The following is a 27,920-nucleotide window of genomic DNA, read 5'->3' as shown; positions in this document are numbered from 1 at the left end:
TACAAGGTAATAGTAATAATGGTCTTTGATGCAAACTACGTTCTTAGCACGTGTCTTTTGTTAGTCAAGTGATTGTTCGGGGGATTGGATTTTAAATACACTGTTCATTTTATTTTTTTTTCTCAAAAATATCAAATCAAATATCTATTTTTTATATTATATTAAAAATCAAATTTACATTCACAACATCACATCAAAATCTATTTATGTCACATCATACAACTATTCAAATTTAAAATTTTTACTATTCAAATCCCAACTCAAAATCCAAACCCCCAAACAAACACACCCTTAGGGTATTCTCTTGTAATTTATTTATTTATTTTTAAAACTTTTATATAAACATATTATTCGATATATACATATTCTTTTATAATTATTTCATATTTGTAATTAATACCAATCATTTAATAAAATCATTTTGACATTCAAATTGAGAGAAGAATCTTTTTAAATGTACACAAAAAAAATGCAAGCATTTAATAAATAAAACTATTACTCCTTCGGTCTATTTTCTATTGTTCTAAAGTATATTTGCACGGTTTTTTAGGTGATTTTCTTATTGTTATGAATGAACAAATTTGCCCTTAAGTGTATGGTAGAGATTAAAAGTAATAAATGAATGAAGGATAAAAATGTAAAATTTGTGTTAAAAAAAAATATGATCATAGTTGTTGGACGTCCCAAATAAGAAAATGGGACATTAGTTTGTGGACGGAGAGACTAATATTTTACAGAATTAAAATATACTATTTCATCTCAAGAAATATTCTATCAAATCACTATATAAATAAAAATACAAAATAAAAGCCAAACACAAGACACGCAAAATGTATGGTTTTGTTTGCTAACAATTACTCCCTCCGTCCACAAGAAAAGTATATAATTACTTTTGACGATAATAGTATTTTAATTATAGTGGGTAGTTAAAAGTAGTGTAATGACATTTTTGCCTTTGCTTTTTTGTGTAAAAGTAATGATGTGATGTAAAGTAGGGGTATTTGTGGAAAAAAGTAAGGTATTTAATAAAATGTTTACTTTGTAATTGGACGTCCCAAAATAGAAACATGTATACTTTCTAGCTGGACGGAGGGAGTATTTTTATTTTTATTACTATTCTGCATTCACTATTTTATATATATATATATATATATAATAATACATTTAAAAAAAAAAGTATTAACAAAAGACGTATTCAAAATATAATTTAAAAATTACTTTTAAAATTATTATACTCCCTCCGTTTCGGATATTTTGTCCGTTTTACTGTACACACGACAATTTTGTAGGAGTATAATTAGTAAATAATTAAAAATATATTAATGAAAATAATTATTATATAATAAAAATAATTATATATTAAGGTTAACGTAACTAATTAGTATAATTAAAATTTTTAAAATAAAATTAAAGTGTATAATTTTTTTTAAAAAAAAAAAAGTGACAAAATAAGTATAACGGACTAAAATAGAAAAAATGAACATGAAAAGTGAGACAAATGAAGTATTAAATATTTATTATTTATTTAAAATAGTGTATTGAAAATATCTTATAAAGTCGATGCATATTTATATCAAACAAACAATTTAATTTAATTTAATTTTTTTAATTCAATATTTGTATTCCAAAACCAACCCAAGATTTCATAACATTGAATCAATGGATGTGTCCCTTTAAAATTTGATTTAGGTTTGAGGTTTGAAGATAATATGACTGAGGAGTTTTAGGGTTTGTTTGTTTGGGGATTTTGATTTTGAGTTGAGATTTGAGTTTGTAAAAATTTTGAATTTGAATAGTTGTATGATATGATATAAATATGTGTTAATGTAATGTTTTGAATGTAAAATTAATTTTTAGTATAATATAAAAAATGATAAATAATTGTTTGATTTGATATTTTAAAAAAAAAATTGGATGAATAATATAAATCCAATCAAATCCCCCAAACAAACATACCCTTAGAGTTAAAAATGTAAATAAAATTGAGAATATTAAAAAGTTAATATTTGATGTAATATCAAATCAAATCCATAGAAATTGCAATAAAAGTTAGTTTGGTTTTTATATACATATACTTCTATTTTTATTATTCAATTTTTTTCTTTAAACAAATATTATACTCCATCCGTCCCGCGAAAGATGGAGTTTTTTATTAGGAATACAGTATTTTAGGTAGTGTAGATTATTAAGTTATTAATAATAAATTAATATAATATTTTATTATTTTTTATATATATAATGTTGTTGGTATTTTAAATATTTTTAAAATTATATCTCAATAAAATATATGCAATATGTATATCATTTCGTAGACAATAAAATTTTATATAATACAAATGAATAAAAATATATATATATTTATTTATCATTACTATAAATTAGTTTTAAAAAATGAAAAGTTTTAGTAGATAAAAATATTTGTTAATTGATGAGAAAGATAGAAATAAAAGACTTTTGAGTGGGTTCTAGTGTAAAATGTTAGAAACTTAATTAAATTGATTTATATTGGTTAAATATGTTCAAAATTGATAAACTTACTAAAAATAGAAAAGAGTCATTTTTTATGGGACGTAAAAAAGAAAAAATGAGATCATACGTAGCGGGACCAGGGGAGTACTAAACATAAATTTTTCATTAAAAAAAAAAATGCAATAAAAATTGATACTCATTAGGTCTTGTTTCAAATTTTACTGAGCTGTTTTGACAAATAGTTTTTGGGATGGGCTTTAAATTACATTCAGTGGACCTAACCCAATAAGCAAATCCTAATTATTCATCTTTGTAATATATTTTTGATGTATTTAGATTATAATACTTGGGTTTTATTTTAAATAATAATTTATACAGTATTAATAGTATTACTAATATATAATAATATTAATTTATTACTTAATAATAGTAAATTATGATATTATTTTATTATTTTTTATATAATTAATAATATTGATAATTTTAAAATAAATTTAATATAATTCATATCAGTTCAAAGTACTATTGTTTGTCATTTTCATTGATTTTATTCAAAAGTATAAAGTTTCTTTTTAATATAAGTAATTATATATTAATATCAAAATACCTTTTAATTTTTATTTAAATTACAAACATACAATTACACATATAATTACTTTATACATAAAGTTAATAAAACAAAAATGTCAAATTTTTTTACATACTTTCACTAACAAATAAAATATTATTATTTTTTAATTTATTACAAAACCTGACAAAACCTGGACTATTTCGAATGGGACGGGTGGAGGTATTTAAATATTTTAAAAATTATATGAAATATAATTTATATAATACAAGTAAATAAAATATGTGTACTTATTCATAATTAATATAAATTAATTTTATAAAAAGTGTAGAATTTTAAATGAATAAAAATATTTATTTTTTCTAGGAAAGAGATATAAATAAAAAGGTTTTGAATGAGTTATACATGATTTATAGTATTATATACTTCCTCCGTTCCACAACTATAGTCTGGGTTATGTTTGACACGGGATTTAAGAAATATTAATATTATATTACTAATTGGTAAAAATTACGGATAAAAGACTTTTTTGGTCTTGTGAGTGTATTAGTGTAAAAAGTAGTGGCAATTGTGTAATAATAATGTAAAAGTAAGAGTAATTTTATAATGATATAGTTATTTATGAAAATGAGACTATTGTTTTGAGACGGACAAAAATGGTAAACATGACTATTATATTGAAACAAATGGAGTATTATATAGTTAATTAAAATGATTTATATTTGTTAAATGTAAGTTTTATCCGGTGTTAATTGTTATTGAACAAATATAAAATAAAAGGGTTTTGAATGTCTTCTACATGTGACAACATTGGAGCTTTGCTCTATCTATTATTTTTTACCACATATTATTTTTAAAAAATTAATATATCATATTTATTATTTTTATATTTTTTACACAATTTTCTATGCTTTATATAAAAAAAAATTAATTTCCAACAAGTTTGTTCACATTGAGTAGCTAAGTGACATCAAACATTATTTAAAAAATAAAATATATAAATACTAACACAATATATATTTTATTCGGTTAAAAAGTCGTATTTTTAATATAAAATATATTGTTTTTTATTTACCAATACAAATTTTTATATTTAACATAAAATAAAAATTATTCATTTGTTCTTCCTATATTTTCTATCACAAAAGTCAACAATCAATATAAAATATTATTTTTTTATTAGTTATACAATTATTTATTACTCACATTAAAAATAAAATTCGAAATCAAAACATTAAACAAACAAATCTTTTATATTTTTTACTATAAATTAATTTTCTACTTAAAATATCATTTAATATTTATTTATATTATATTAAATAATATTCAATCTAATCCTTCAATGTATTTTGCAATATATTTTTTAAATTTTTTTATTTTGGTAGTGCTTGTTATATTTTTAAAATAAAAAATAATTAATATATTTTATATGAACAGGAGAAGAATCTATTAAAATTTAAAATTTTATTTATTAAAATAATTCAACCCAAAATGCAAATAGTTAGGCAAACTATTTATCCGGCCCGCGGCAGAGCCCTAGGCCCAAATCCACTTCAGTTTCCAGCCGGTAAAATCGCCGCCGTCTTTCATCGTCTTTTGCTTTCTCCGGCGTCGTCGTCGTCGTCGTCGTCGCCCTCAAGTCTGGTCTTCTTCTGAGGCTTTGCTTTGTAAGTCAAATTCTTGCACTAAATAATTCGTCGAAAGTCAATTCTTCGCGGAACAGCTGAGATATTTGCACTAATTTCGGTTATTTGTTGAATCTATTTGCTTTAGATTCCTTCGTTTTGAATTATTTGCAAATAATTCAAAATAGGTTCCGGTAACGCAAAATTCGATTCGATTCAAGGTTTCGAATATTTGCACGAAAATATCGGACTCGGAACTTCCAGGAGTTATCAAAATTCAAAACCCTCGATTTTGACCTTAAACCCTCGCGCCGACACTTGTTCAATTCAATTCAATTCAATTGTGCTGTGGTCTAAATAAGGTATATGAGATGCAAATTTCAAGGTCTTCTGTTTGATGGGACATTTTGGACTATTGAGCAGCGAAGAATTTGCTGTGCTAGGGTTTAGTTTCTGTAATTTGGTGAATTATTTGTGCTTTATGTGGGCGGACGTCTCGAAGTTTTAATGGATACTTCCCAATTGTTCGTATGCTTCTACAATGTACGCCGTAGCTCTTTTGAGTCCAAAATTTTTCAGGAGATTTACTTATTTTCGTGTCATTTCTCGAAAACTTTGCAACCGAGTGTATAATGGTGATGGCCACGAGAATGGATTCGGGCGCATCGAAGATTTTCTTAATGAATCATGGAAAAGCTCAGACGTTGAGCACAAGGTGGAAGAAAAGGGTGATACATTTGGTTCTTGGGGAATCAATGATGATTCCAGCAGAAACTTTTCATCAAGACAAAGTTTTATTAATGAGACAAAGTATGGTGCCGAGAGGATTCTGGCAATTCTTCACCAAGATGGTCCGGGATTAGATGCAAAAGCAGTTCTTAATGGTTTAGCAGTGAGGGTCTCAGGTCTTCTTGTGAGAGAAGTTCTTTTCAGCATCTTGAAGATGATTAATTCTGCCAATAAAAACAGATGTGCGAAGCTGGGATACAAGTTTTTTGTGTGGTCGGGAGAACAGGAGAACTACAGGCACACCGAAAACGCATACCATTTAATGATGAAGATATTTGCAGAGTGTGGGGAACTAAAGGCTATGTGGAGATTGGTTGAAGAGATGATTGAGAAAGGATATCCGATGACGGCAAGGACATTCAACATAGTCATATGTTCTTGCCGTGAGGCAGGGATAGCTCGGACAGTTATAGAGAGGTTTATCAAGTCGAAAGTGTTTAATTATAGGCAGGTTAAAGATTCATTCAATGCAATCCTACGTTCTCTTTTGATATTAAATCAGTACAAATTGGTCGAGTGGGTGTATCAGCAGATGTTGGCTGCAGGCCATTGTCCGAACGCTTTAACTTATAACATCATCATGTGTGCAAAGTTTAGATTGGGAAAACTCGATGAGTTCCATGGATTACTTGCTGAGATGGGCAGATGTGGGCTTTCGCCTGATATTCATACATTCAATATCCTTCTCCATGTTCTTGGGAAAGGGGATAAGCCTGTAGCAGCATTGAAGCTTTTGAATCACATGAAGGATGTTGGTATTGATCCGAGCGTTCTCCACTACACGACATTGATAGATGGGTTGAGTCGGGCTGGTAATTTGGAAGCCAGCCAGTATTTCTTCGATGAAATGGTTAGGCACGGATGCACGCCTGATGTTGTCTCTTACACTGTCATGATAACAGGGTTTGTTGCGGGGGGACAGATTGATAAAGCTCAGGCAATGTTTGCCGAAATGATTGATAAGGGGCAGTTGCCTAATGTCTTTACTTACAATTCGATGATTCGTGGGCTGTGTTTGATTGGAAAGTTCGAGGAGGCTTGGTTGATGTTGAAAGAAATGGACTCAAAAGGCTGTAATCCTAATTTTCTTGTGTACACTACGCTAGTGGGTTATCTGCGAAATGCGGGTAAATTGTCTAAAGCTCATGAAGTTATACGGCATATGATGGAAAAGGGACGCTATACCCATTTGGTGTCTAAAATTAAAAATTACAGACGGTGCTGATAAGGAAGGTACATTGTAGCAAATACTGAAACTGTAGTTGCTTTTATCTTTCTGCTGTAGTTGTTTTATCTTCATTTTGTGGTAAATTATATGCCCTTTGCTTCTGGATATTTGAATCAAATGGACTTAATTGTTCGTTTAATACATAGTTGAATTGCAAGTGAAAGAACACGTACATTTGCCTTGAATTTAATGGCAGTTTCAATTCAAAGCCTTTTGTCGGTTTAGTTGTATGCTTGAAGAATCATGCATGCCTAAATACTGTACTGCTGATGGTTTTACAAATTCATAGAGCTAAGTTACAATGGCCATTTGATGAGAGTCTTATATTCATGCTATCAATCCTTGTGTGTCTCATAGTTTTCAATGTCGTACTAATAGTATTGTAGTGGAATGCCTTTTAAATTGAGTAATATATTATAATCTTTATTATACATAGGTTTAGATTTTATAATATAATATTATGGGTTTGTTTGCCCAATAAATTTTTTTTGACATGATTTCGGATAAATAGTAATAAAAAATACAATATATTTACACATTCATATAATATAAATAATATATATTTTTTATTTTATCACAAAAAATAATAATTCAATATAAAATATTATTTTTTATATTATCGACACAATTTCTTATACTTTATATAAAAAAAACACCTTAAACTAAAATACTAAACAAACAATTTTATATTTATCGAGACAATTTATTTGTTATTTGATAAATGTAGATTTCATGCTATTATATTATAGTCTACTATAGCTACTTTTAGTCAAGAAAGAGAAAGAACATTGTGCAATGTCACAATCATAAAATAGAAAAAAAAATAAAAATGAAGAAGAATATGAAAGAGGAAGAATATTCATGCAAGAATAGCAATAAGGTGAAAATGAAGAAGAATATGAAGAGGAAGAATATTCATGCAAGAATAGCAACAAGGTGAAAATGAAGAAGAAAATTATTTATAAGATTTTAAATCTTGTTAATTTTGATTATCTATCTATCAAATTAGTTGTGATATAATTGTTTTTACTTATATAACTTTCTATGAGCTATAATTATATATATGCGCAGTTTTATTGGTTTGAATGATAATAATGAGATTAATTTATAGATTTATTTTATGCATTTTTATTGTAAATTTGTATATCTAATAGTTTTTATATATATATTCTTAAAATTTTAAAATAGTGGTTATCCCGTTATCCACAATCCAGCTATAACATTTTAGAGGTTGATCACTATGTAATATTATTCGAGATGATTGACAACTATGGAACTTTCTAAAAAACAAAAGATCACTCGCCCAAGAAAAGCTACAAAATTTTATAGTTATTTTTTGTGTGATCATTTTCATTTCCCATACTTAGGTAATTTGCTTAGATAATAAATGGTTTCCAAGGAATTATTACATTGTCATTTGATCGATAATTCAACTCTCAATTATAAGGTGATGGCTATAGTTTCGTTATTATAACTTCATTGCATGCCTCGACATTCTTTTTGCAGTGCAAGAATTTTGGGAAGCAGATATCATCAGGGATGGAAAATGCGCAGACGAATTTTATTCAAGACAATTATTGTATATAGAGAATATCAAGAAACTTGACATTAGACGACATTATTATTGTGAAAGAGTTCATGATTTTGATCTTCATTATTATATCTTTTTCTCTGCGTCTTTCTCCTCCTCCACGACGCCAATGGAAGCTACAGTTACCTCCCCAACTTTCTTCAGTTTCTTCATTAAAGCAGATGTATCCATATCTCCGATCACTGTCAGCTCCTGATTGTCGATATCAGCACCAATTGAATCAACCCCTGTTTCAAAAAAATCAGCCATACATTGAAAAAGTGGATCTATTCTTTGAGGGCATTTGAAGAAATATCAGTTGAGGTAAGTACCGAGAATATCTGCAGCTGCTTCCATGGCTTTCTGCCTTACTTTCTCATTCGTCATTGTTGAAATCTTCAGCACAATTTTTTGCTGTTTCATACTCAAAATTTTCAGAGTTATGACAGAAATTGAAAATTGACATTAACTCAAACTAAATAGATTAAATTACCTGAGCCATGGAGAATAAATGAATGAATTGGAGGAAAGGCTCTTTTGATGGTATGATTAATGTTTTTGGTTTCGGGAATTTCAAATATATATATATATTTGACTGTATGGTGTAATTAAATTTTGTTATTTATTGTTGGCTGATTTTCTTTAGTATTTTTTATGTGGTGTGGTTTCTCAAATAGTGAAGGAAATCTATGACGATTTTGTGGTGTTTATTACATACAAATCTTGGAGGCGATTTGGTGGATTTTAATGTGTGAATTGTGGCAAGAATTTGGTGGTTTGGTATGGAATGGAAAATTTGAATTAATTGTCACAATTCTTCTAATATTGCGATGCCAAACAAGTGTTTGCATGTTTTATTTAGGGGTGTTTTGCATTTAATTTTTCTAACGAAAAGTAATTTTGGAATTGATGTTTTAAATGGATAATTGGTGTTTCGACGTAATGGTTTTGGACGAAAATTAGTTGTTGGAAAACTTGCATTTACTTTTGTTTTGGGATGTTTTCATTTGTGTAATATTTGAAGATTTTTATGGTAGAGATTGTTTATTGATAATTTCCTTATTAAAGTGTATACATGTAGAGGAAAAAATTCCTTATTGATAGTCTACAGCTTTGAATTCTGAAATTTGGAATTTTTTTAAAAAAATTCTATCGAATTCGAGTTTGATTCAGCATTCTTTTGTTTAATTACCAAATTGGAAAATAAAAATAGTAGGATTCTGAATTGGCTGCAATGAGATTTATTTTTTCTATGTTTTATAATTTGGCATTTATATATTTTGTTTTAGGCCTTTTATGTTTTATGCTTAGGTTTTTTCATTAACCAATGTTCCGAATCTATGATATATATATATGTATGTATATATATTGAATTTGAAATTTGCACTGCTTTAATAGTTTCAGAATCTGCTCATAAACAATCTGCTTCATTTACACCTCAACTGCTCTGCTCTGTCTATGTTGTTGCATGATATTTGATACATCGATCAAAGATGTTCCGATTTTGATTAATATGGAATCAAAACTTCCAAACTTCTGCATTCTGCAAATTTGAAAATTCTTAAAAACTGTACACCCCATTTTTGAGCTGATGACATATATATATATATGTGTATATATGAGCAGGAAACACAGTGTATGGAATGGTAGTGGTCATTGAATGCAAACTCAGGCAAATGCAGCATCTGGAATGTGACAATGGACGACGAATGCCTTCTCAAGTTCTTGTAGCTAAAAGCAAAACGAATCCATCAATTTGTCTCCTCCGAGATCGAGGCTCAATGAATAACAGTGGGTAAAATCCGCAAACACCTATTGGTTAATGCCATTATGCTGTGTTCAATTTTGATTTCATCCACAATATAGATGAAGATGATCTACACTGGTTTAGACGAACACATTCAAGTGGGACAACGGACTTGATATCACAAAAAGAGCGAGCCACCTCCAAATTCCGGTATGATCTGATCTGTCAGTACATTTGATTCTATTATACATTGCAATTCTTAGTCCTCCCGACGAAGATGAACAAAAAAATAACAAATTAGCGAGTTCTAAGGGTGTGTTTGTTTGTGGCTTTGGATTTGGATTTTTTAATAGTAAAAATTTGAAGTTGAACCTAAAATAGGTTTTTAGTATGGAAAAAAAATCTAAATAATAAATTTTTTGTGAAAAAACAAAAAATAGTGTTTTTTTTTTTTTAAGATAGTCTAATATCATCTAATTCGATCACCATTGGTATACCTACCTCAATAGTGTATTTCTACAGAAAATTACGACAGTGAAAAAATTGATAAAAAAACAAAAACATAGCTATTAGATCCGGGAATTTGTAAGGTTTGATTCTTTGGATACTTGGATTGCTTTGTGGTGAAGCGATGGCGATGAAATTAGATGAGATTAGGCAGGCCATCTTCGATGATGCCATGGCCTTTTCTTATACCCTCCTTATGTATGTCTGTCAGTGTGTGTCTTATGTTAGACTTAGAGTGCAAACCAAGCCATGTCTTCTTGCCCTACTTGCTGCTTTACTCACTTTTTAATTATTATTTTTATTTTTTAAGATTTTTTAAATTATTCTTGCTTCTAAATGAATTCAAGAAAACAATTCTCATTGAATTGATAGAGTGATGATGGTGATATGGGGTCTAATTATTTGTAGTGAGAAGAATCTTCTTCTATCTGCTTATTCTTTTGATTGATTCAATTCCTTGCTTCAATCAACAGCTCTTGCTGCTGACACAAATTTTGTGACTGTCTGAAGTGGGTGTGTGTTCCTTTGTTTTGGTTTGAAAGAATTTATTTTATTTTATTTTACGAGAAGTATATGAAATTATCTAAGTAATATAAAAATAATAAGTGTGTGTAGTATATTAATATTTTGGGAGAGAACTTTTGGATAAAAGAACAAATTCGTGATTTTTGTTGTTTATTGCTATTATTTTGGGTTTTGGTTTGAATAATTGAAATTTTAAAAAATAATTATTCACCAAGGTTTGGTTGGCTACATTTTCAATACTTAAATATGTTTTCACTTTTCATTTACTGTGATCTTTTTAATATTTCTGTTTAAAAAAATTATATTTTATTTGGGATGTGTTTGTTTGCAAGATTATTATTATTATTTTAAATTTTGAAAAAGATAATAAATTAAATATATATTTTTTTATATATTTACTCAATTTATTAATAAACTATTCATTTCAACAAAATATTTATTTTATTTTATTTAGTAATTGTATTTGTTCTTACAATTTACAATATAATATTATATAAATAATATTATTTTTATATTATACAATACTAATAAAATTATTTTAATATTTTCTACTTATATACGTAAAATTCCACAGGCAGTATAATATTAAAAATTAATTTTACATTTAAAACATCTCTTAAATATCTATTTATACCACAATAATTACGATTCTATAAAATCTTTAAATTATATTGTTAATTTTTACTAATATACTTCTTAATTATCTACTAATTATATTTTATAAATTTTTGTATCTACAATAATAAGTCCAAAATATGTGGGACGGAGGGAGTAATTTTTATTACTTAAAAAGCTTTCCAAAACTAAAAAAAAAACATCTGTCTAAATATGTTTTTTCTTTTTAGGGTGTGTTTATTTGGGGGTTTGGATTTTGAGTTGGGATTTGAATAGTAAAAATTTTGAATTTAAATAGTTGTATGATGGAATATAAATAGGTATTGATGTGATGTTTTGAATGTAAAATTGATTTTTAATATAATATAAAAATAAAAAATAGATGTTTAATTTAATGTTTTGGGGAAAAAAATGATAAATGGTACAAATTTTCACAAATCCCTCAAACAAACACACCCTTAGTAAAATTCAACAAACAAACACATCCTCATAGTAGTTAGTGCTAATCATTCACTTAATGACGCGATTATAATTAATTAATTACTTTCTATCAATATATTATTATGCTTACTGTTTCTTCTCTGTACTCCAGATTCCAGATCCAGACCAAAAATTCCCACTCCCAGGATCTCCCGCACCCGGAGAATCACCACCGTCCATCATTTGGATTTCCATCCTATCATCTACGGCTTAGATGCAACGCTATTTTGATCCAGGGAGCTTGCCCGCCTGGAGCCTGTCAACGGTCATGTGCCAAACCGCTCACGCACGTGCCGCCAACTTTTCCCACGTGAACAGCGCGTGACAATCACGCCCATCTTAGGCGCGTGGCGCGATCTCTCTCACCCACCTCACCAAAAATGCATTTCAAAATTCAAAATTCGAAAACTCCCACCGCATAATCCACTTTCTATATATTAACAGAAACTCCTCCGGCGTTTCAATTTCACTCCCAAATCTGTCTCTCAACCAAACCCTAATTTCTCTCTGAAAATCAACATTTTCTGCAAAAAAAAATTCGAAAATGCGTGAGATCTTGCACATTCAGGGCGGGCAGTGCGGGAACCAGATCGGAGCCAAGTTCTGGGAGGTTGTTTGCGCCGAGCACGGCATCGATTCCACCGGAAGGTACCATGGCGACAACGACCTGCAGCTCGAGCGAGTTAATGTCTACTACAATGAGGCCAGCTGCGGTCGGTTTGTTCCTCGCGCCGTCCTCATGGATTTGGAGCCTGGTACGATGGACAGCGTCAGATCTGGACCGTACGGGCAGATATTCCGGCCGGATAACTTCGTCTTCGGCCAGTCCGGCGCCGGGAATAACTGGGCGAAGGGGCATTACACTGAGGGAGCGGAGCTAATTGATTCGGTGCTCGATGTTGTCAGGAAAGAGGCAGAGAACTGCGATTGCTTGCAAGGTTTGTTGTTGTTGTTTATTCAGAATTGTTTCTGTTGGTTGCGTTTTTTTGTTGTTTTTTCGATTTCCTGTATTGTGTGCGACTGTTGTTTGTATTTCAGAATTTGTTTGTTAATTTGTGGAATCATCTGGTATTAGATATATATGTAGTTTTTGTATGTGTTCTTCCTTGGAAAATTGCGTAGATCTGAAGATTCCTATTCGGTTTGAGGATAATCTGGATAGATGTTTGCCTTATGTTTAATTTTGTTAACAATAGTTTAAGCTTCAATTGTTTAGATCTGCTAAATATTGGTATTTGTGATGCCTCACTGATCTTAAATACATCATCAGAATATGCAGCTAATGTGTTGGTAGAAGATATTTCAGTACACAGTATTACTATTTCCATGTACATACGGATTTTTGCTTTAAGTTCTCATTCGCAACACACACACACACACACACATATATATATATAATATTGATACTTTGGAAGATTTGCTGTAACTACTATGCTCTGTTTCAGTGATTGAATTACAATTGTATACTACTTAAGTTATAATAAAATGATTTGTTGTTAATCTCCATGGAAATGTTCTTTTCTAGTAACTCTTCTAATGGAGAAAGCCTGTATTGGTACTATTTCTAAAGGATTCTTTGGATTTCGTATCTTGCAGGATTTCAGGTCTGTCACTCATTAGGAGGTGGAACTGGATCTGGAATGGGAACTCTGTTGATCTCCAAGATCAGGGAAGAGTACCCCGACAGAATGATGCTCACCTTCTCCGTATTCCCATCCCCAAAGGTATCTGACACTGTTGTTGAACCCTACAATGCCACACTCTCTGTTCATCAGCTTGTTGAGAATGCTGACGAATGTATGGTCTTGGACAACGAAGCTCTCTATGATATCTGCTTCCGGACACTCAAACTCACCACCCCTAGCTGTGAGTTTCTCTCTTTCAATCTTCCTACCTGTTCCATTGCGCATCTAATTCTTTGACTGGTTATTTTTATTTTCAGTCGGAGATCTCAACCATTTGATATCTGCTACAATGAGCGGCGTGACATGCTGCCTGCGATTCCCCGGTCAACTAAATTCCGATCTTCGCAAACTGGCCGTAAACCTCATTCCATTCCCGCGGCTCCACTTTTTCATGGTTGGGTTTGCTCCACTCACATCTCGTGGGTCGCAGCAGTACAGAGCCCTAACCGTCCCCGAGCTGACCCAACAAATGTGGGACGCTAAGAACATGATGTGCGCCGCTGATCCGCGCCACGGCCGTTACTTAACTGCCTCGGCGATGTTCCGCGGCAAGATGAGCACTAAGGAGGTCGACGAGCAGATGATCAACGTCCAGAACAAGAACTCGTCCTACTTTGTAGAATGGATCCCCAACAATGTTAAGTCGACGGTGTGCGATATTCCTCCAACGGGGCTGAAGATGGCGTCGACGTTCATCGGGAACTCGACTTCGATTCAGGAGATGTTCCGGAGGGTGAGCGAGCAGTTCACGGCGATGTTTAGGAGGAAGGCTTTCTTGCATTGGTACACGGGGGAGGGTATGGACGAGATGGAGTTTACGGAGGCGGAGAGTAATATGAATGACTTGGTTTCGGAGTATCAGCAGTACCAAGATGCGACTGCCGACGAGGAAGGTGACGGCTACTATGAGGAGGATGAAGATGGGCAGGAAGAGGCTTAAGGTTTGATTGTTTGTTTGTTATTATGCGTTTGTTTGTTTGGTATGGGAAGTGTCTTTTATATAGCTCAGCTCGGCTATCTCTATCTCTACTGGATATTATTGACTGATGTTTTGCTGTGGTGTTTTTTGTTGTGCCTTCTTTCTTTTTTTTTTACTTAGGTTTGTTTTGCTTTTGTGGTGCGTTGTTCTATGCTATCTTTTGGTAAAATCTGATGCCTGTCTCTATTAATGAATGGTTTGTGTAGAGTTATGTTTTGTCTGAATTTTTTGGCTTGTGATTAAATTTTTTTGGATGAATTTGGATTGTAAAGACTAAAGAGTCGTTTCTAAGGTTGTTTTGTGGTGTGTATGTTGTCTATGTTATGTTTTTTTCTGGGTACGATTCTTCAGCATAATTTTCCCAAATTTTGAACTCTGTGTTTCTCAAAAAAATTAAAAAAAAAAAATACATTTTTTTCTTTCAAAAACTATCTCATCAAATATTATTTTTATATCAAATTCAAATCAATTTTTTTCCGAATTCATCCAAAAAAACCAAATTTTGTTTTAGGTTACTTTCGTTTAGATTTGAACATTTTTGAATGGTAAAAAAAATTGATTTAATGGATTAGGTATTTTATTGTAGAATAAGAGTTTGTTCTTTTATTATCTTATATTTTAAATAAGTATTGTGGTTTAGAATAGAAGTAGGTATTTTGCTTTGTCACTTGCTTTTGAGTTGCATTTTTCAATTATTTAATGTGTTGGCATTTATTTTTTTAATTTTTTCTGGTATTATGTGACTTTTTATTTCATGTAAAATAATAATCTACAAAGAGAGCATTTAAATATTAATTAAATAAATCTGATCAAAAACAAAATTTGAAACTACAATTTCCATTAGCCAAACATAACCTAAAAATGGCCAAAGGACAAATCTAGACAATATATTTATATGCACGCATCTTTTGAGTTTACTAAGGGCATCAAATCAAAAACCATATCCAAATAAAAGTTGCAAGCAAGCATGTGAATAGAAGATTCAATTATCATCTTAATATTTGACATTAGAAATGCTTGATACTGGAAACACCAATTATTTCAGATACTTGATTTTTTGATGCTTCAAAACCAAACATTTTTCTGCAAAAAAAGATCGAAATGACAATAATAATAATAATAATAATAATAGAACTTGCTGCTTGACGACACCGGAAATATGATCTTACCGCGAAATAGTAGTGGCGTTTCGTTTAGGCTCCGAACTTGGGGACCTTTGCAGTCGATATCTGCGCAAGAAAGTGTTCGGACACAATCCGCCGCTGAATTTTGCCGGTTGCAGTTTTAGGAAGTGTATCAGTGATGAAAACCTTCTTTGGAACCTTGAAAGCAGCCAGAGTTCCCTTGCAGAACCTCGAAACCTTTTCCTCATCCAGGTTCGATCCTTCTCTAGGAATAACAGCACAGTTTACCTGCAACACCGAGTATAAAAAAAAATATCAAAATCAAACGCTTACTTTTAATTTTTTATATTATACTAAAAAATTCATTCAAACCATTATACCAATACATATTAATATCAAATCATACGCACTATTCAAATTCAAAATTTATATTATTCAAATCCAAACCCCCCCCCCCCCCAAGCAAACACACCATAGAAACAATTACAAATAAGTTACATATCAATTTATCTTTACTCTTGCTTTTATTTACCAAAACACCTCACACAATTCAATCTTCACCTCAAAACTCTATAATAGTTTAAACTTTTTTGTGTTACACAAACAAACTTGCCAATATATCAAAATAATTGACAAAAGACAAGCAAATAAACATTTCTCTGAAAATAATTTAAGTGTTGATTGCAGTGTTCCTAAACTGTGGTCAAGACAGCAGGTACGGTATCAGATGATAGATTTTGAAGAAGATTTTATCTTTAGATTTCGACAAAGATGTATCTTTAGATTTCGACATGTAGAAAGATATGATCCATAAATAATAATTCAGTCCCCTACCAGTGGGGTGGGGTGGGGGCGAGCCAATTAGCACATGTGCTTCTTAGACATCGGCCTCTCTATGAGACTATGACCATAGAAACAATAGGATACACAGAGATACATACATACATATTCAGAGACATTTTAAAATCACCAATACAAACAAAAACGCGCATGATTTTGGGCCCGGTATATAAATAGAGGCATATATTGTCATAAAAGTCACACACGTGTTTGTTTACTTGAATAAAATATTAAAACTATTACTAATAAAAATATATTACACCCTTAAGTCTCACAGTTTTTGTTTTTGTAATTAAAATAATAATATAATTTTATTTTTTAATCAATACAAATATGTACAATTTTTTTTTTAAGAATTAAAAGCCAAAAGTCCTCGTCAAACTCTAATCCAAATTGACCATATAATCAATTTATCATCATTTTTTTTTTGCTTTCTCACATTATGTTTTATTAATTCTTTAAGAATTTTTTTTGTAATAAACCATTTTTACATTAAAATCTTGAAAGGAAGCGGTATCCGTCCCACTTAATATTCGTCTCATCTTTCTATTTCTGTCGTTCCCACGTAATTTAGTTTTTTTCTTTTTTAAAAATATAATTGTACAATTTAATTGCATTTCAAAATTCAAAATTTATAATTTTTTATTTTAATTAAACTATTTAGTCATCTTAATATTTATTTATAATTATTTTTATTAAATTATAATAATTTTTTTAATATTACTTACTAATTACACAATACCTAAAATTCTATGTCTAAACTAAATAGGACAATTTAGCTGTGGAATAGAGAGAATATATAAATATAATTTCAAAGATATTACGTGCCATAAAATGGGTGGAGAGAGTGCTTACCTCTTCGCCATATTTATCATCAGGGACGCCAAAAGACACAGCCTGAGCAATATCCGGGTGGGACAACAGGACTGCATCTATTTCAATTGGTGAGATTTTTTCCCCTGAAATTTCTCCATAGGAATTAGATTAGATTAAAAGTTCCAACTCAACATGTTGAATCAATCAAAAGGCACAAAATATTAAAATAAATTCGAGCACGTCGAGACAGAATAAACAATGTAACAGACTGTGAAAAGTACACCTTCTGGACACTCCCAATGGGTCCCACGCAATGCATACGTGTAAGCAACAAAAAACCACATCGAAGAAAGAGAGCTCAAATATATATACATATTTATATGTCACGAGCCCAATCGATATCTGTTAAGCCAAATGCAGAAGGCCACATGCATTATTTTCTGTCGATCATTAACACCTATAGGTCCTGTACCATTCAATGGATGACAGATGTTTGGTAGTGAGGTTTTTGTATTTTTATGTATTCAATTAAACTATGGAAAGGAAGTGAATTGATAACAGCCACTAGTTGTTAATTCTGACTTACAGAAAAACTACTAAGTAATTAGAGTGAGGGATCAAAGTGGCATAATTCTCGGAATCCTACGGAAGATGAGAAGTAAAATTGATGAAGAAAATGAATTTAAATAGTAAGATTGATGAAGAAAATGAATTTACCTCCACGATTGATCAGTTCCTTGATTCTGCCAACAAGATGCAAGTAGCCATCTGAATCAAAGAATCCCAAATCTCCTGTATGGAACCATCCGAACTGGAAAGCAACTTTGTTAGCCTCAGGGTTGTTCTTGTATCCGCTCGTTACATTAGGGCCTCTTATGCAGACCTCACCATTCGAATTAGCCTCTTGAACAGTACCATTCTCATTCAATATTGCCATTTCTTGGCCTACTGGTTTGCCCACGGACCCAGGCTTGTGGGGCCCATATTCAGGTAAGGGATTGGTCGCCATTAAATGAGTTGCCTCGGTCATGGCGTACGCCTCCAAAACCGGAGCACCAAAAGCCTCCTCAAGGCGAGCCATGATTGCAGGTGCTAAGGATGCGCTGCAGCTTCGGATGAATCGGAGCTTAGGGTAGACTGGTTCGGGACGGCTGAGATGGCGGTCGAGAATTATCTGGTGGATTGTTGGCACCGCCGTGTACCAGGTGGCGTTGTAGTTGTTCATATCGGACCAGAATGTGGAGGCGGAGAATCTCCCGGCGGCGGGGAGAGTTACGGCGGCGCCGGCGCCGAGGGAGCTGAATAAGCCGGCCAATAAGCCGTGCACGTGAAACAAGGGGAGAACAATCACCGTAGAGTCTGTTTCTGTGATTTTGTAGACAGATTTGATGTTCTGCACAGAGGAATAGAGATTCTGCTGCGTTAGAGGCACGCCTTTCGGTCGGCTCGTCGTGCCGGAAGTGTGGAGGAACAGTGCTACGTCGGAAGATTCGTTGGTGAGTTTTGTAACTGCATCTGAATGGACGTCGGAATTAGGTGTTGTTGGGGATAACACCATTTCTGAATCGGCGGCTGGTAATGCGGCTGAGAGATGCGGAATGGTGAGCTTCGCAGCGGCGGCTTGAGCCGGCTCGTTACCTTCTTTAGATGTAATCAAGAGCTTTGATTCTGAGTCCGATAGATAAAACTCGAACTCGTCGAAAGTGTAGGCGGAGTTGAGCGGCGCCGCCGTCGCTCGGACGCGTATCACAGCCAGAAACATTATAATAAACTGCAAAACAAGCAATTAACAAATCATTTCTGGAAAATCGACCTTGCGTCATCCGTCAAACAACTTCGTGTTATTCGAAAATTAAATAACATATACATAGAATCAATTGAGATTTGAGAGCATATTTTTCACAAAAACAGTATTGAAATTAACACAGAGCAAAACAGGGGATGAAGAAACGAAAATCGCCTAACAAATTCACAAAATTCAATTAGTTCATCTCCATTCACCACAAACAAATTTCAAATTCGAATCACGAGACTCCAATTATCACAATTAAAACCACAAATCAGCATCCTAAACCGTAAACAGACTCTACCTCAACGGTGTTCAGGAAAGTGAGCGCAACCACATCCCCCGGCTTAACTCCGGCGGCGATGAGGCTAGCGGCGGCGCGTTCCACCAGACGATTGAGTTGCACGTGAGTGAGATCGAAGTTTCCGGAGACGGAAATCGCTCGCCGCGTCGGAAACACGGCGGCGACGTGGCTCAACAATCCGGTGAGGGTGGATGCCGTCGTAGCCATTAGCGGTTTGAGAAATTTCTAGAGAACCACAAATTATGTTAAGGAATTGGAATTGTAAATGAAGATTGTAGAAGGAATTGAGATAGCGCAGGCAGAAAGGCGTGTGGCCTGGTGCGTGTATATATACGTCATATAGACATACAGTATACGTACATGGTTTGTATGTATATGCAGGGGGCGGAGAAGGAAATATGAATAGCGAGGGTAGACTAGGGAAGGTATCAGCCATAGCCACGTGGCAGTAGGGCAGTCATACGGTGTGACGCATTTCATCGTTTTTCTGTCTTTTATTTTGATCCGTGACCGTAAATTTAATTCGTTGAACAGCTTTTAATTATCAATTTAAATATTTAATAAAATAATTTTTTGACATAATTTCTTATATTCAAAAGTTTTGTGATTCAACATTTTAAATAGTTTTTTTTTTACTTTATTTTCTTTTTATTTGCTTTTAAAAAATTACTATTTACTCTTTCGATTTAATTGAAAATTTTTGTTTGTGATACGATATTAAGGGTGTGTTTCTTTTGATGAGTTTGGAAAAAATTTAGTTTGAGTTTAGTATGAAAATAATGTTTGATTTGATATTTTTTTAGATGAAAAAATGTACTTCGTCCGTCCATTTAAGAAGTATAGGTTTACTTTTGGCGCAAAATTTAAAAAATAATAGTATTTTAATTATAGTAAATAGTTAAAAGTAGTGTAATGACATTTTTGCCCTTATATTTTTTTTTTTGTATAAAAGTAATAATGTGATGCAAAGTAATGGACTGTTTGGTTCATTGACTTTTTTTTTTGGTGGGATTGAGATTTCACAGTAAGATTTATATGCGATGAGATTTATTATATTTAGAATTTGGTAAAATGTGGTGGGATTTATATTTCTCACATCTTGTTTATTTTTCGTATGAATTGAAAGATTTGGATTTTTTATATTCTAAATGACATAATTGTCCTCCAATAAATTTTATTTATTTTGATAAATTAAACCTCTAATTTATTGTTAATATAAATTGAAAAAATATCAATAATTTTATAGGATGACAATATTTTCGCGTAAAGACCCGACCTATTTATTTGAAGTTTAGTCCAATTATTTGAGTATTAGGCGTGGATCCGGGTCATGTTCGGGGTGATATAATAATATATCAACTATACATATGAAAAAATAATTTTGAAGTTTAACGTATTTATTATTTTATTATAATATTTTTTTAATTAAATACATAAGTTTTAATATACATTAAATCCAGTACATGTGTAATTTTAAATTAAAATTTAAGAATTGTAAAAAAAATGAAGTTTTCGGATCCATCAAGTCTTTCCGGATATAGTCTCGGTCAGATTTAGTATAATCGGATCTAATTTGAGTCTCGTATCTAACAATATATATTTGGGATAAATATCAGTTCCGATTAAACCCGACTCATTGTGGTCCATATAATTTTATAATTCAAATAAAATTTGTAATAAATAATAATTTTAAACAATGAATTTATTAATTTATTTTAAAAAAATATTGTACCATAAAAAATAATATAAATTTAATTAAATATATAATTCAAATAATAATTAATTTTAAAATTATTTAATTTTTTAGATAAATATAATACTATTATTTTTTTATAAGATGATATAAATATAAAAATTAAAATTTCAAGAATGAGATTTAAAAGTAACAGGCCATTATAAAAAAAAAAAAAAAAAATTCCTTGTAGGATTTTGAACCCTCTTTTCTAATCTCATCACTTTAAATTCCACCCTTTTTTTTTTTAACCAAACATAGATTTCATAGAATTTTAAAATTCAAATCCCATATAATCCCATTAAATCTTTGAACCAAACAACCCCTAAAGGTATTTGTAGAAAAAAAATAGATATTTAATAAAATAATTACTTTGTAATTGGATGTTTCAAGATAAAAATATGTATATTTTATAGCTTGACAGAAGGAGTATTTTTTTTCGAAAACGCATAATCTAAATAATAAAATTTGGGGAAACTACGATAAAGAATCATATCATAAATATCTAAAATAGTAAAATTTAATAAATTAAGGATAATACTATTTAATATATTAACTATAATAATTTATGATATTGATTTATTTATTTTTTTATGTGAGTAAATAATGTTAATATTTTAAAAATAAAATTAATGTATGTAATTAAAAAAAATTAAATTATATATTTTAAATATTTTAAATCTTATATCTCAATAAAATATATAAATATAGATATCAAATCAAACTTGATGCTTTTGTTATTTTATCGACTCTTAGCGGGCTTTTGGTATAGAGAATGAAATTGCATAGAATTGATAGTAGATAATAGAATTGGAGATAAATGGAATTGAGTAAATGATGAGAATTAATTCTTTTGTTTGATAAAACAAAATTTAGTTGAAAAATATTAAAAAAATGCAGCTATGCGAATGATCAAACAATAATAAATGATTAACATGATAAAAAAAAATAATAATAACAAGAATTTATGAAAAATATTTTTGTTGACTTTTTTTTTTATAAAAATTACAAATTATATACGATGTTTTTTAAAATTATATTTTAATACAATTTCTTAAAAGATCGTAAAAATTAAATAGTTTAACAATAAATTAAATTTGATTTTTTATAAAATTAAAATAATATAATTTAAAAAAATTATAAAAATTAAATAGCACCAAAAAAATTTAAAAAAAAATTAAAAGAAAATATATTGCACCATTTCTCTCGATTTCTCCGCATATAAGAGAGAAATAAAATCAGAAAAATGAAAATAATTTATTTCTCAAGTTCCATTTCTCTATTTAAACAAACATACAAACACAAACCTAGTATCCTCATAATAGTGTAATTTTTTTACAAAACTAAGGTTTCCTTGTACAAGGATGTACGGAGTTCTTAAACTTTTAAAAATTATGGGAATAATAATAATAAAAAAAAAAAAGCATTTTATATGATTTTTTAAAGTAGTAGTATTTGATATGTCTTTATTAGAATAATAATAATAATAATTATTATTATTATTATTATTATTATTGATAAACGGTATTGAAAATTTCAAGAAGGCAAAATTCAGTTTGGATTTGAGTATGTCAAAAATAATTGAGGAATTAAATAAGAATAAGATTGAAGGCATTACCGGGGAGGGTTGTATGTATGTATGTATGTATGAACACAGTTGATGTACACAATTGACATATACAGTCGCGGATTTAGGATTATATTCTAAGGGGACTAATTTTAAAATTTATAAAATAATATATTTTATTTATAAATATATTTATTATTCGAAAAAATTATCATTCTAACTATTATATTTTTAAAAAATAAATATAAATAACGAATTACAACAATAATAATAGTTATATATTGTATTATAAATATTTTTTTATTTAGACAAAATATACAATTTTTTAATATTTTTTTTTATTTATCTTATTTTATCTATATTACATATATTTAAATAAAAAAAATACATAAATTTAAATAAGTAAAAAAAAAACTGTTGTGCGGTGGAGAGGGGAGCTGCAGCCCAAACTTGTCCCGACTCGTCCGCCCCTGGATATACACAAACAAAGTAGCACAGTACAATGCTCAAGGGCGTGTTTGGACACGTTTTTTTAGTGTTAAACCTGAGATTCAAAATAAATAGTTTAAGGAATTAATGATTTTATAGTTTTATACATGCAGATATGTTTATTACTATTCTTTCCATTTCACTTTATTCATTTATTATTTTTATTTCAGTCTCGTCCTATCTTATTTGTTCATTTTTTTTAGAAAAAATATAATTATACATTTTAGATATATTTTAATTTTTATAATTTATAATATTTTTTAAATTTTAATTATACTATTTAGTTATTTTAATTTTAATTTATAATTATTTTTATTATACAATAATTAATTTTACTAATATATTTTTTAATTTCTTACTAATTATATTTTATTTAAATTTTATATCTACAATAAATCAGACACAAAAGTAGGACAAGGGGAGTTAATTGTCAGTTAAGCCCGGTATGAATTCCTTACTATAATTGACTACCAATACGGCCGGGCCGGGCCGGCCCAGACCTATCTAATCAGTCTTTGACCGGAATAAATTTAAAACAGTCCGAAATGATATGGGTCGGGCAAAAAACCGATCCGGACTCCGGCAGGATTATACTGGACCAAATTATAATTTTGTATTGAAGAAAATTAAAAATAAATATATAGACTTAGATATCAGATATGGTGCTTATGGTTAAAAAATCAATCACTTTAATTTAGTTTATTAAATAATATTGTAATTATATAAATTAATTTATAAGTATTGCTGAATTCTCTGTAAATATATTCACTTTGTTGAAATTATATTATTATTCTTTTGTTAGATGTATTTGATTTATAATAAATAATTTTATTACTTATATTTAATTAGTAATAACTAATTTACCACTATTTTTACTTATTTTGTTTTTTTTACCAATTATTTAATATTTTTTTCATAATACTTTATTTTATTTTTTAGCTATTATACTTTAATCTTTATATTCAAATAAATTTATGGATGAAGTAATAAATAAAAGCAACTATCATGACTTACCGTTGAAATAAATTTGTTCATAGATAATTTTATTATTCATATTTAATTAATAATAAATAATTTATCATTAGTTTTTACTTATTTTATTTGTTACCTATTATATTTTAATATTTAAATATTATTATTTTTAATCTTTACATCTAAATAAATTTTATGGGATGAAGTAACAAATAAAAGCAACCACAAAGACCTCTTTCTAGAAGGCTTTACCGTTGGAATGAAAACTTTTTCTAGAAGATGTGAAAGTAATTTATTCAATGACATTTTCCTTTTATGAGATCAAAGATTTTTATAAATAAATAGACCTAATTACATATATACTAAACATACCTGGGAGATCAAAAGAGAATCAAAGGGTAACAAACCACTTGAGTCAAAAAGGGTAGCAAAATCTAACTCTAAAAACACTAAAAGAAATTTGAAGCATAAATAAAAATTCTCCAAATTATAAAATTGAGTACATAGATTAAAATTCCGTCTAAGTCAATCCAAATCTTCAACTACAAACTTGTATTTTCTGTCTAGTAAAAAAGAAAAGAATACGATATGCACATAATTTAATTTTGTCAACAGAAATTATCGAGTCTAAAGCAAAATATTCCCACACGGCTCTATTTCAAACAATTCAGAGATAATACACGGCAATCCAAAGATATTTTTTGAAAAAATTGAAGCACTTGGCCAAGGCTTCGTGTAGTCAGGCTTCATCGAAGTTTTTTTTTTTTTTTTTTCTTAGTTGTCTCTCTCATATTATTTCTCTTTAATTCTAACTATTATTCAATTTTTAAAAAATATCATATTAATCTTTTTTTTTTACCAAATATTATATCAAATACTATTTATTATTATTAGATTTTATAAAAATAAGCGTTGCAGGGTTTTGGTTGGGCCAAGCATTTATGGTCGAATTTCCCAACAAACACAGGCAGCAAAATAAATTAGGAGTACCGGTAAAGAGGATAAAAAGGGGAAAGGAAAATGAGTTATGGACAGCAGAAAGTTTGGATCCACATTCCGGGAACACTTTTTGGTTGTGTTTATTTAACTATTTGTTTTTTAAAAAAATTTACTATTTTGACTCTGTTTCCTAAAATATATATATATATATATCTCGTAAATATTCATCATTTTATTTTAATAAAATGTAGGTTTAGTTGGCATGAAATTTTTAAAAATAATAATATTTTGACATTAAAGTGAAATATAATAAAAAGTAAATTGAAAATATTATATGAAATTTATTAAATAATAACAAATAAATAAATAATAAATAGAAAAAATAGTAACAAATTGATTATATTTTTCAAGTAAGAATAATAAAATTATGAATAAATAAATTTTTTATAAACTTAACGGATAGTTAAAAAAAAATAAATTATTTTTTGTTTCAATATAAACAAAATTTATTAATTTTGGTCTCAATATAAAAATCTTATCAATGTTAGTCCTAATATAAATAAAACTCATCGTTTTTTGTTTCAATATAATAAAAACTCATCATTTTTTGTCTCAATATAAAAATTTTATCAATTTTAGTCTCAATATAACCAAAACTCATTATTTTTTGTCTCAATATAATCAAACCTTATCTTTTTTCTGTCCCACCGTCAACAAACTGACGGAAAATGCTAACGTGGACTTGCAAGATTGTGCAATTTCTTCAAATATAAATATAAGGTTTTATTTATTTTCATGTCAGTATTTTATGTAGGTTTGTTGACGGTGAGACCAAAAAAATAAAGTTTGATTATATTCAGACAAAAAATAATGAGTTTTGGTTATATTGAGACTAAAATTGATAAAAAAATTATATTTGGACAAAAAATTGATGAGTTTTGATTATATCGGATTGGTTATATTATGACCAAAATTGATAAATTTTGATTATTGAGACAAAAATAATTTTTTTCCATAAAAAAATGATTTCATAATATCGACGGATAGAAATAGTATAATTAAACAAGTATTTTAGTGTGTTTTGGGCTACCCACTTTATCAGATAGTTGTTGCATCAAATGAAGAGCTTATTCATTACCTGCAAATACACCATGTGCTGTGTGTTTCCGGTAAGGGTAGGAATTCAACGTGCTTGCTATACATACAGATAAATTTTTGTTATTTATTAATTATTATTATTATTATTATTATTTTGGTGTTGATTATGTAGTTAGCTAATCTCCAACCCATCAACTTCATTTATCTAATTTTGACTCCAAATATGCAATCGCTACAGTAATTTTACTCTAATCATAACTCTATTTTTCACTATTATTTTTCAAATATTCAATTTTTTCTATTATTTTAAACAATTTTTTATTTTTATAATTTAAAATAAAATTTTAAAAAATAAAAGTTAAATTTAAAAATCAAATTTATAATTTTAAAAATTAAAAAAAAAAATAATAAAATATATATATATATATATATATATAACACAATGCCAAAAATTGGCGTATTGCAATGCTAAAATTGCGTTGCACTATAACAACGCGCGTTGCGTTGCACTGATGCAATTCCTGCATATATAGAATTAATAGGTTGGTGTGTTTGTCTCAAGAATTTTCATTATTCATTTAAAAATATATATATTCTTAAAAATATAAAATTATTTTTTAAAAAATTTTATATTATATTAAAAAATAATTTTATAAATATTTAAAATATTATATTAATATATATATTTTTATAACATTAAATAATTATTTTAATTTAAAATTAAAATTCATCCCAGAGGCACGTTCTTGATGCTTATATCTTATCCATGGGGCTCGTTCTTGATGCTTCAAAGCATCTTCTAAATAATAAAATTTTAGAATTGAAAATGAATTTGATGTGATAATTACAAGGCGATAAGCTCTGTTTAACCAGAGGATGTTTGGAGTTTTCATTTTTTTTTTTTATAAAAAAATAGTAATATATTAAAATTTAATAAAATATTTTGTTAAAAAAAAATAACAGAATGTTTTTTAATAAAATTTAGATAAATAGTACAAAAAAATTTAAAATTGTATGATAAATAACACCTAAACATTTTAAAAAATATTTGAAATAAAAATCTATTTCAATGCATAATGTAAAAACAAAGGAATACATATATATATATATATATATATATTAAAATAATATTTAAAATAAATTAAATCTAACATTTTATTTTAAATTGATTTTAAATCAAAACAAAACAACGAATTCATGACTAAGGTTTGCTAATTCAAACTCAAAAGCAAATCTGTAACTGATGATAGCTCAAGGATGTCAATAAAAAAACAATATGTTAGGAGAGCAAGAAGGCAAAAAAAGTAGGTAGGGAGAAACTTCACAATTCCGTAGATGAATTTGTTTATCAATTTCATTGAGGAAACAGAGATGTTTGATTACATATATATATATATATATATAGAATCAAAATTACAGAATCTTTTGTTGTTTCGAAAGCTAATTGATTAATACACTATCTGTTG

At 29.2% G+C, this 27,920-nt stretch overlaps 4 protein-coding genes across 4 annotated transcripts; 2 read left to right on the top strand and 2 right to left on the bottom strand.

Annotated features, from left to right (window-relative positions):
* The first annotated feature begins 4,551 nt into the window (after positions 1–4,551).
* LOC127256363 (pentatricopeptide repeat-containing protein At3g60050-like) lies at positions 4,552–8,333 on the top strand. Its single transcript, XM_051282340.1, has 3 exons — positions 4,552–4,704; positions 4,811–6,684; positions 8,186–8,333. Exon 2 carries the CDS (start codon positions 5,204–5,206, stop codon positions 6,674–6,676), a length of 1,473 nt encoding a protein of 490 aa, XP_051138297.1. The 5' UTR covers positions 4,552–4,704; positions 4,811–5,203; the 3' UTR covers positions 6,677–6,684; positions 8,186–8,333.
* Positions 8,334–8,336: 3 nt separating this feature from the next.
* On the bottom strand, positions 8,337–8,853 carry LOC127256365 (heavy metal-associated isoprenylated plant protein 39-like). Its single transcript, XM_051282342.1, has 3 exons — positions 8,743–8,853; positions 8,582–8,663; positions 8,337–8,497 (listed from the first exon to the last, which is right to left on the bottom strand). Exons 1-3 carry the CDS (start codon positions 8,749–8,751, stop codon positions 8,337–8,339), a joined length of 252 nt encoding a protein of 83 aa, XP_051138299.1. The 5' UTR covers positions 8,752–8,853.
* On the top strand, positions 8,430–14,880 carry LOC127256364 (tubulin beta-1 chain). The gene is made up of 6 exons (XM_051282341.1): positions 8,430–8,573; positions 9,876–10,044; positions 10,116–10,206; positions 12,236–13,061; positions 13,720–13,989; positions 14,066–14,880. The coding sequence occupies exons 4-6, from the start codon at positions 12,668–12,670 to the stop codon at positions 14,746–14,748; spliced, it is 1,347 nt and encodes a 448-aa protein (XP_051138298.1). The 5' UTR covers positions 8,430–8,573; positions 9,876–10,044; positions 10,116–10,206; positions 12,236–12,667; the 3' UTR covers positions 14,749–14,880.
* Positions 14,881–15,956: 1,076 nt separating this feature from the next.
* LOC127256362 (probable CoA ligase CCL9) lies at positions 15,957–19,979 on the bottom strand. The gene is made up of 4 exons (XM_051282339.1): positions 19,658–19,979; positions 18,285–19,338; positions 17,607–17,710; positions 15,957–16,199 (listed from the first exon to the last, which is right to left on the bottom strand). Exons 1-4 carry the CDS (start codon positions 19,862–19,864, stop codon positions 15,981–15,983), a joined length of 1,584 nt encoding a protein of 527 aa, XP_051138296.1. The 5' UTR covers positions 19,865–19,979; the 3' UTR covers positions 15,957–15,980.
* Positions 19,980–27,920: the final 7,941 nt, after the last annotated feature.

The sequence above is a fragment of the Andrographis paniculata genome, unplaced genomic scaffold (genome assembly GCF_009805555.1).
Source record: "Andrographis paniculata isolate CXL003 unplaced genomic scaffold, ASM980555v1 Contig55END, whole genome shotgun sequence".
Lineage (NCBI taxonomy): Eukaryota > Viridiplantae > Streptophyta > Magnoliopsida > Lamiales > Acanthaceae > Andrographis > Andrographis paniculata.
This window is presented reverse-complemented; position numbering and strand designations above follow the sequence as displayed.